At 44.2% G+C, this 10,365-nt stretch overlaps 1 protein-coding gene across 1 annotated transcript; it reads right to left on the bottom strand.

Annotated features, from left to right (window-relative positions):
* Nucleotides 1-3,041: 3,041 nt before the first annotated feature.
* Nucleotides 3,042-9,188, bottom strand: LOC137504304 (thrombomodulin-like). Its single transcript, XM_068232536.1, has one exon. The coding sequence runs from the start codon at nt 8,769-8,771 to the stop codon at nt 7,071-7,073; it is 1,701 nt and encodes a 566-aa protein (XP_068088637.1). The 5' UTR covers nt 8,772-9,188; the 3' UTR covers nt 3,042-7,070.
* Between the last annotated feature and the right edge of the window lie 1,177 nt (nt 9,189-10,365).

Raw genomic sequence — 10,365 nt, 5'->3', positions numbered from 1 at the left:
TTGCTATATGTGTACTCCATTGCTACATTTCTCCTCGTTTCTTGTGTTAGAGATATGGAGGGAATTTAGAGGGCTCTCTGCAAAGGGGGACAAGATTAATCCTGGGTGATTTACCCCTAATTCCTGTTCTAATGAGAACTGTGATGTTCCCAAATTCATTCAGGGTGTTCGACCTGCCAGCTGTGACCAGCACAGAAGGTGAGGGGAATTTTTCCCAAAGGGTACAATGACAGCCTGAAAAAAATAGCATTAAATTCTAAGACGTGTGTAGCAATGATTATACTCATAGCAAATTGGAATTCATGTTAAAGCTCCTGAAGAGGCAATTTTTTTTTCTTAAAGCAAACCTGAAGCGACAATAAACTTATGAGGTAATGAATTGTATGTGTGTTACAGCTAAAAAAAAAAGAACATTAGTAGCAAAGAAAAGAGTCTCATACTGTTTCTCAGTACAGGATGAGTTTAAAAAAATCTTCAGTTGTTATCTATGCAAAAGAGCTTCTCTGAGCTAACCCCAAGCACTGTGCATTAAGCGCGGTGCTTTGTGTAACACCCAGCAGGCTGTGCATCAGGAGATAAACACTTCCGGTGCACCGTTACGTGGTAAGTATAAAAATCCCCACTGACTTGCATTGCAACTCTAAATTATAAAATATTACCAAATCTATGTTGTAGAAGGGTAAATTGATTAAATATACTCGGATAATTTAGGTAGATCTTCATTTACATAGAAGTGGTAAGATTGTACAACCATGATAGTATCATTAACCTCCTTGGCGGTAATCCCGAGCTAGGGTCGGGGCGGAAAACTGCAGCTAAGAGCAGTAATACCGACCTCTGCTCGTGGTAGCCGCCGGAGGCTGTGTGCAGGGTATAGTGTGCATACCTCCCGGGGGAACCCAACGTCGGCTGCCATTCTTCTTCCTCTCCTCCGGGCTCTGCTTCCTCCTGGTGAGATTGCTGGCCGGCAATTTCACTTTAGAGTTGCAGCGCCACCGGGAGGATGGAGGCATAACTGCAGCACTGGAAGCAGGGAGGTGAGTGATTGTAAAACTGCTGCAGATCTCCATGGCAGCATACATTTTTCCAGGTTTTAGGGTCTGAAAGGGTGCAAAAAATTGCACTGCTTTTAGACGCTAAAATCCGGAAAGAATCATAACGCCAAGGGGGTTAAATAGACACCTTTAGAAAACATGAACACCGATTCTGTAGCAGCCAGTCAGGTCTCAGCTGTGGCATAAACAAGGATTCTCAATGGCTTCCACAAGCAATCACTTCTGATTCACGTCTACGTCTTGCAACAAATATAAGGCAATCAATCCGTCAGAGAGATTTAAAGAGAAAATACATACTTACCTGGTGAGGCTTCCCTCGCTGTCCTCTGGTTGCTGCCTGCGACCCTCCCCCCTCGCAGCTGATCGAGGCCGTGCTCCTCTTTTGGCATGTGTCCAGTTATGCTGTAGATGTAAGAGCAAGGTCGCACCCACGCAGCAGCACAAAGCCGCTTGTGCACGAGCATCTCCGACTTAATCCACAGGCGCGACCATACTCATGCAGGCACTGCGCTCCTACTTAAAAAGAAGCGGGGCTCCTATCAGATTACCAACCAGCCATTGTTGGTAATCTTTGGAGGGTCTTCGCTCGGTGTCAGGGAATTAGAGAACAGCGAGGGACGCCTCACTAGGATCCAGAGGCTTCCCTCTCCTTAGGTAAGTACTACCTGTATATATATCATCGAATATAAGTCGACCTTGTGTATAAATCAACTTCAATATTTGACTCTCTTAGGGCTTGTTCACACTACAGGAGCTTTTTAAGTGCTGGAGATTTAAAAAGCTCTTACTATTGCAATGCTATGGGGGGAATTTTTACAAAATCACATCACTCCAGTGAGAACACACATATAGGATAACAATAGCAAGAGCTTTTAAAATCACAAAGCTCTTACAAAAGCTCTTGTTGTGTGAAAAAGCTCTTAAACTGGAATTAGTTATTGACTCAAGTATAAGTCTACTCAGCAAAGTTAATAGCTGCACTTGGGGATCAGGAGGGGTTAAAGAGACTCTGAAGTCTCTTTTTTTACCTTATTTTGTCATAAAATCCTCTTCAGCATAAATGACCAAGAGGAATCGCTGCATCCGCAGATGAGTGATTTATTAGTGAGAAATAGACCTGCAAAGTTCCATGACTTTGCAGGTCGCAGATTCTGCTGTCCTGGAGAGGCAGAGCTTTGAGCTGTAGCTCTGCCTCCTCCGCAATCAATCTCCGCCTCATCCCCGCCCCTCTCAGTGAAAGAAGACTGAGAGGGGCGGGGAGGAGGCAGAGATCGGTGGAGATTGACTTCTGATGAGGCAGAGCTACAGTGAAAAGCTCTGCCTCTTCAAGGAAGTAAAGCCCTGTGAGCCCAGGAACTTTGCAGGGCTATTTCTCACTAATAAATCACTCATCTGCCGCGTGGATGCGGTGATTCCACTTGGTCATTAATGCTGAAGAGGATTGTATGACAAAATAAAGTAAAAAAAGAGACTTCAGAGTATCTTTAATTACTGCACTGCATACAGTATTGCAGCCATTAACCCCTCCCATAAGTGCAGCCAATAACTTCAGGCTCCCAAGTGCAGCAATTATTAACCCCTTTCCCCTTCTGCAGCCCAGTATTTTCCCCCTGCCTTTTTCCTTGTTAATTGGTGTGGCCAGGACTTTCAGACCTGTGATTTCTTAGCAATTTTTTTATCAAGAAAGTGAAACTTACCACCAGGTACATTGCTGCAAATGGGAATGTCACTTAATAGCACATACATTACTCAGTGTTGCTCGTGTATAAGTCGAACCCAATACTTTTATTTAGTGAGTCAGATCTTAGTTTCTAGACTTATAGTTGAGTATATACGGGTATCTGATTTTGAGCCCGAGCTTCTGCGGGTACACTTTACATAATATTTGTAACAGTTATACTAACACAATTCTTACTTTTTAGCTGTGTTCACAAACGACAAGCCAGATTATATAACACTGAATCAGGAAGTGTTTATTTCACCTGAAATACTCAAAAGTCCGACACTCACAAGCACAGTTGTGCACCCCCCCTCACCCCACCACACACACACATACTGTACATAGCTGTACAAGGTCTACACAAATAAATAATTATTTACAGGTATATAGTGCACAATTGCATCTTTTCACTATGTAGGTCCAGGCTGGTGTTATGACAAAACTCTGAAGCGAGTTCAAAAAATCTTAAAACTGTCCATCCAGGCTGGAGGAGGCTATATGTACATATAGTACACAAGTAGAAGAAGTCTATGGTGTAAGGTAAGCAGCTGCAATAAATTGAAACATAGTAAGCCTCCAAAATAGACAGCCAGCATTACAGGACAGGAGGCTGCCCTCCTGTTACATACTGGTCGGATTATTTTTCACTCACATGATCTTTGAGTCAAACGAAGGCGCAGGAACGTTAATCCGAGCAATATGACTTGCAGAAAGTCTCTCCTGATAGCAGAGCAGAGTGGTTTCCCCATTCCAGGCAGACAATGGAAAAGTTGTGCTGTTGCGTTTTCTACCCAAACAGACATAGCGGTCTCCCATAGCTGCAGTGAATCACACCCCACAGATGTGGGACAGATCCTGGAGCAGACAGCTCTATCGTTCTTCTCCTCCACAGGCACACAAAACATAACTTCTGTACAGGATGTCATAAAAACCGGGCAACAGGAGTTTGCGGCTTACAATAAAAAACAACAAAAACATCTATTTGTGTACCATGTAAGTCAACATTGTAGATGTCCTTCCACATTATACATATAAAAATAGAAAGCGTTTTACAATACTGATAAATGGTTTATTGATTCCTAAAGCTCTGCTAGAATTTATGGGGGTGAGTTATAAAAACTGGAACAAGGACAACAGTGAGAAGTATGCTGGTGCATTTGTCGCTCAATTAGGCTGCATGCTTTCAACCAGGAAAAATATGTGTGCTTGGTTATAGTAGGTGTCTTTGTTTTAGAAGTGTTATGTGTATCCCCTGGCTTTATGTGAGTCATGTGTATCCACTGGCTTCATGTGAGTTTGAGGTTTCTATGTTTCAGAAGTGTTATGTGTATCCCCTGGCTTCATGTAAGTTAGAGATCTATGTTTTAGAAGTGTTATGTGTATCCCCTGGCTTCATGTAAGTTAGGGATCTAGGTTTCAGAAGTGTTGTGTGTATCCCCTGGCTTCATGTAACTTAGAGATCTATGTTTTAGAAATGTTATGTGTATCCCCTGGCTTCATGTAAGTTTGAGATCTGTTTTGGAAGTGTTATGTGTATCCCCTGGCATCACGTGAGTTATGTGTTCCTCTGGCTTCATGTGAGTTACGTGTATTCCCTGGCTTCATATGCGTTTGAGATTTCTATGTTTTAGAATGGTTATGTGTATCCCATGGTTTCATGTGTGTTTGAGATCTGTGTCTTGGAAGTCCTATCTGTATCCCCTGGCTTCATCTGCACTTAATGTTAGGTACACACGATGCAATTTACTGACTAATTTACTGTCAGATCGATTATTTCCAGCATGTCGATATTTTTAAAACAATTTTTCATAGAAGTGAATGGAAAATCGATCAGAAATCAGATTGGACCTGTTGAAATTAGTCTCTCAGAAAATTGCATTGTGTGTACCTAGCATAAGGTATCTGTGGTTCAGAAGTGTTATGTGTAATCACCAGTTTCAGCTGAGCATGAGATGTCTGTGATTTATGCTAGGTACACATGATGCAATTTTCTAACAGATTTACTTTCAGATCCATTATTTCCAACATGTTCGATCTGATTTCAGATCGATTTTCTGATCAATTCTATTGAAAATCATTCAGAAAATCGTTCGGAAATGTTGTAAATAATGGATTTGGCAGTAAATCTACCAGACAATCTCACCGTGTGTACCGAGTTGGAGATCTCAGTGTATTACAAGTGTCTATGTTCCCTGGCTACATTTAAAGCCCCATCTAGACCTTACAATTTCACTCGCGACCAATTCGATTGGATTGATTAAATCCGACATGTTGGGATTCGATCAGGATGCAATCGGTAGTATGGTCGATTTTGCATTAATAACTATGCAAAAAATCGACCACACTACCGATTGAATCCCCATCGGACATGTCAGCTTTAATCAATGCAATAAAATTTTATCCAATCAAATTCGATCGATCGTGTGTGAAATTGTATGGTGTAGATGGGTCTTAAGAGCTCTATGTTCTTATAAGTGTTATGTGTATCCCCTGGATCCATTTGAGTTGTAAATCTCTGTTTTTGGAAATGTTATCTGTAATCAGGGATACTCTTAACCTCGAATTCGGATGAAATTCGAATAGGGTTATTCGAATTTCATCCTACAGTCTGGCGTCACGTGACTATACACTTCCTCCTTCAACCCGGAAGGAGGAAGTGTATAGTCACGTGATGCCGGATTGGAAAGCAGCGTGGGAGGCGCCGAGGGACGAGCGAAGAAGACGCCTGATGGGTAACATTAACCCCCCCCTCGGCCACCCGCACAGCTGCTGTAATTAGTAGGATGAAATTCGAATAACCCTATTCAAATTTAATCCGAATTCGAAGTTAAGAGCATCCCTGTCTGTAACTCCTGGCTTAATCTGAGATAAACATTGTTATGTGTATCCCTCAGATTCATCTGAGTTGGAGATCTCGGTGTTTAAAAATGTTATCTGTATCCATTGGCTTCATCTGAGTTTAGGACATCTCTGTGTTTTTTTTAAAAGTGGCTTGATATGAGTTTTAGATTTAGGCTAGGTTCACGGTGGGACGTTGCGTTGTGCATGTTTCAAGGCAACATTACAACGCAACGCAATAAAATGATGGTAATGCACATTAACGCTGTGTTACCATCACATTAGGTACAAAAGCTTACAGGCAATGAAAAGTATGCTTTCCTGTACCTGGTAACATGTGCGTTTAGCGGTAACCCAGTGCAAGCAGTGCGTTACCATAATGCAACAAGTTACCATGCAATGTAAACGTTGCATAGGCTTTTTATTGCAGTGCGGTAAGCTGCATTCCGCAATGTCCCACTGTGAACCTAGCCTTATGTGGTTTTTTTTCGAGGTGTTATGTGTATCCCCTGGTTTCATCTGAGATCTGTGTTTTTAACGTTTGAGCCAAAGTCCTTTTTGAACTTTTCACTGTATAGTATACTGTGACCAACTACCCTCAAGCTCCAAACCCCTTAGGGTCTTTTTCCACTAGGCACGATCCAAATTGAAAATCAGATTGCGCCCGTTTTGCCAATTGCGACAGCACCGCAATTGACATGAAAATTGCGTTTTTCCACTACTGCAGTTCATTTTTTCCTCGAGCACAATCACTGGCCTGCACGATTGCTGCATTTGTGCTCGTACCCGATGGATTGCGCCACAATCGGGGCAAAATATCTGTAGTAGAAATTGAAGAAAGCGCAATCGCATAGCAGCTTGATTTTGCATGCGATCGCGCTTCCTAGTGGAAAAGGACCCTTTAACAGCAAAGGACATATATACTGGTGCAAGCTAAGCCTGCATATTCATAACTCGGTTACCAGCAGTTCCTGGCTCCACAGCCCCAAGGGCGATCAGATCATGCCTGCACGTCCAAACGCTCTGAGGGCCTAAAACTACCCATACACCATGCAATGTTGATGGTCCAATCTATCTATACATTTATATAGTATACAGACTGAGAATCGTTTGAGCAGATTGTAATCTCTCACAACACATGAGAGCAGCAAGATTGGACAATCAAGGTTGTATGATGTATGGCCAGTATAAAAAAAAGGGTACATTTCACTCAAGGCTTCATTCTTGAGATATCTGCACCCTTAGCTATTAGGCTTAATTCACAGCAATGTGTGGCAATTCACAATACCCAATAGAAACTATAGATTGTTTCTTTTAGAACAATAACATACACTGTGATTGGCTGCATTGGAATACTGCACCTTGCGCATTGCTCTCTGCTATACTCACTGTACCTTCAGACAGCAAGAGGCAGAACAACTGATAAGCTAACCGTTTACGACACTGCGCAACTAAAGTCATCTCTGAGGATCTGTTTTTACTTGTTGAAGCACGACACCCTTCTCTGTGTTTTTAGTCTTGTAGTCCAAGGCATGCTGCTCCATGTAGTGCTTCCTAAGCATGTGACATAAAATGGCTATAAGTACAGTTAACAGGGATATGATTCCGATGCATATGCCCAGCAGCATGGCCGGTTGTAGACTGTGGAAGTCTGGAGGTGGGGACTTGGTTGGTGGAGTCTTTGAAGAAGGTTTGACTGTCCACGTTTCTGTCGTACCTGAGCCCTCCTCAAGAGAAATACAAACAGTCTTTTGGGCAATGAAGCCCTCTGGACAGGAACATTCAAACGAACCAAATAAATTGGTACAAAACCCATCGCAAGGGCTAGCCTCACACTCATCTATATCAGTGCAGATAGGCTCACCTTGGTCGTTCTCATCCACAACGTAGCCATCTGGACATTGGCACTTGTCTTTGATATTGATATCGCAGTCAGCTTCGCAGAAAGACGTATTGCAGAATCGTTTGCACTTGTATGGCTTCATCTCGTCCACCACAAAACCTTCAGCACAGACACAGACGTAGCCTCCAGGGATATTTCTACAGTCGTGCTCACACAGGGTGAGTGGATTGATGCACTCGTCGATGTCCAGGCATTCTGAGGGACAGCCATCAGGGTTACCGCAATCTGGGTCCATCACCAGTTCATACCCAGGTTTGCAGCCACACACAAAGCTGCCAATGGTGTTGGTGCAATGGTGCTCACAAATGTTGGGGTTCTTCTCACAGTCATCTATGTCTATACAGGTTTTACCATCATCTGCAAGATAATATCCCTCAGAACACATGCAGGTATAGCCAGGTGACTCGGTTATTGGGACACAAAATTGGCTGCAGGGATTAGGGTCACAAGGCTTGGAGCAAGTCCTGTTATCTGCTTTCAGTGGTGACCCAGGGGGGCAACTACATCGTGCAATTCCCTCCATCTCATCACACATGCCTTCACAGCCACCGTTCTCGATCAGACAGCTCCAGGCTCCTGGGGTGTCACTGCTCCATGCCATGTGTCCATCTCCTTTCCCCTGACAGTGAAGAGCATCTGGAAATGTGGAGATGAAAGCATTGGTGCCTGGAGGGAAGACAGGACCACCACTACGACCTAGGCCAAGGGACGTGTGAACGTAGGTGACATCTAAGTCAGTTGGCAAGGCCAGTGGGCTACACGAAACCTGATAGTTTAATTCACACAAGTAACCATCAGCTCTGAAACCACAGTCAGTTTCTTCCCATGTGCCATCCTTGTTCACAGTGACACAGAGGGCACCACACTTCTGCTGGCCAGAACTCTTCCAGTTGGTGTAGTCTGTATAGCTGTCCCCCGTTACCCAGGTAAAGCCTCTCAAGGGCTGCAGCTCATCTGTGCATTTGTTCCTATAAGGCTGTTCCAGTCCAATCCAGACTCTAACATTGTCCTTCTCCACTTTGGACATGAACAAGGCGATTGCATCTTGCTGCACAGAGTTCTTCACTGTAAGCAGTTGTCCATCCTTGGACTCACAGCCAGTCCTGGCTTTGGCAAATCTCTTCTCCTCCCAGATGATGGAATAACAAACTCTCTCTATGCAGACAAACTCTGAAGTCACTTCATCCAAGGGAGCTGGTTGAACCCCCTGAGTCAGGGCTATGACCAGACAGACAATGTAGAGAGTCAGCAGCATCCTGTCCAGAGGAGATTACAGCAGAGGAGAGCACAGTGCAGAGATGGATGACAGCAGAGAAAGCTCGGAAGTCCTGAGAGCTCCACTCACTGAGCTCTGTCTCATGTCTCAAAGTCTTTGCCCAACTTTATATGCTCGCAGCCCTCCCAGCAGCCCAGTATTCTGGAGGAAGGAAGGAAGTGCCTGCCTGGAAGGAAGGGCTGGAGCCCCTTTGGGATGATGATTTGCTTATAATAATCTGATTGCTGCACAGTTCGCCTCTATGCAGTGACTGCTTCAATCCAGAGGAACTCCTACTAAATCATCATCAGTGAAAGTGACTAGCGGGACAAGAGGGGGTGGGGGACAGGGAGGAGATGCTGGGCGGTGGATCCCACTCTATCCTCTATGGGGAGGACTGTTGAAATAATCATGCACGTTTCAACTCTCTCGTGTTAAAAGGCAGCCTGCCAGTTCTGCCAGCCCTCAGTAAACTTTATGTACAGTCCATAAATAAAGTGATTTATTTCCCCTTGTCCATGTGGTCTGTAAAAGAGTCCCTGAGAATAAGCTCTCTGAAGCATAAGCTCTCTGAAGCAATCATCTTGATCTACTACACAGATAGGGAATTACAGGCACACTGTCTCTCCCTCCTGCTGCCTCCCCCCTCTCCTTAGCTCAGCTTGCACAGCGATCTGAAGTCACCCCCCTTTTCCCCATCTATGTCATAGGCTGCAATGATCAGTCAGTCTGCGATGCCCACATAGCTCCTAACTGCCCCTCTTTTGGAGGGAGTCCTCTTTGGAAGCCCTGTCCCTCTTTTCTCCTCATTTGTCCCTCTTTCCTCCTCATTTGTCCCTCTTTCAGGACTTTGTCCCTCTTTCTAAGTAAAGATATATATTTATCTACTAAAAAATGTGTTTGATTGACTCTAAACTTTATTCCCATCCTTTAAATGTATATATTACTCATTTTGTTAATGTAAAGGAAATTGAACCAGGATAGAAAGGACCAGTGTGGTGTGAATTATAAAACAAGATATTTTTCTTAAAAAATCTTTATGGTATGCGTGACTAGGGGTGTGTTGGGGGCATGATCAAAGGCGTGGCAGGGGCGTGGCTTAAGTGTCCCTCTTTCTCATCTCCAAAAGTTGGGCGGTATGTATACAGCGGCAGTCTGCTAGCAGGAAAGTACATTCACAGTAGGATGTTGCGGAGCTTCCGTGTGCGTTTAGAAGTGCGTATGACGTGGTGACACGCAAGAACGGCAGTAGGGCATAGACAGCACTTCTGCCGTTCACATCAAAAGCGCTGCGTAGCAGTGCGATGCGCTATGATGCGCTTGCGTACTGCTGCCTGCATTCATTTTGCCCGCAAGCGCCGAGCTGACCCATAACTGTCAATGGATAGGATCAGCAGCGGGTAGCGGCGCAGATGGTGTGCGATCATACGCGTTGCGTTCTGATCGCATGGCCATCTGCGCTGCATAGATGTGAATGAGGCCTTACAATGTAGCTTACCGCACTGCAATGCTAATCTTATCCTGTCATTGCAATGCAACGTTGGCGTCGCATTGTAACGCGTAGTGTTATGGTAACCAGGGGCGTAGCAATAGG

This window comes from Hyperolius riggenbachi, chromosome 4, assembly GCF_040937935.1.
Source record: "Hyperolius riggenbachi isolate aHypRig1 chromosome 4, aHypRig1.pri, whole genome shotgun sequence".
NCBI classification, from domain to species: Eukaryota; Metazoa; Chordata; class Amphibia; order Anura; family Hyperoliidae; genus Hyperolius; species Hyperolius riggenbachi.
Note: the sequence above shows the minus strand (reverse complement) of the source record. Positions and strands in the feature narration are given on the sequence as shown.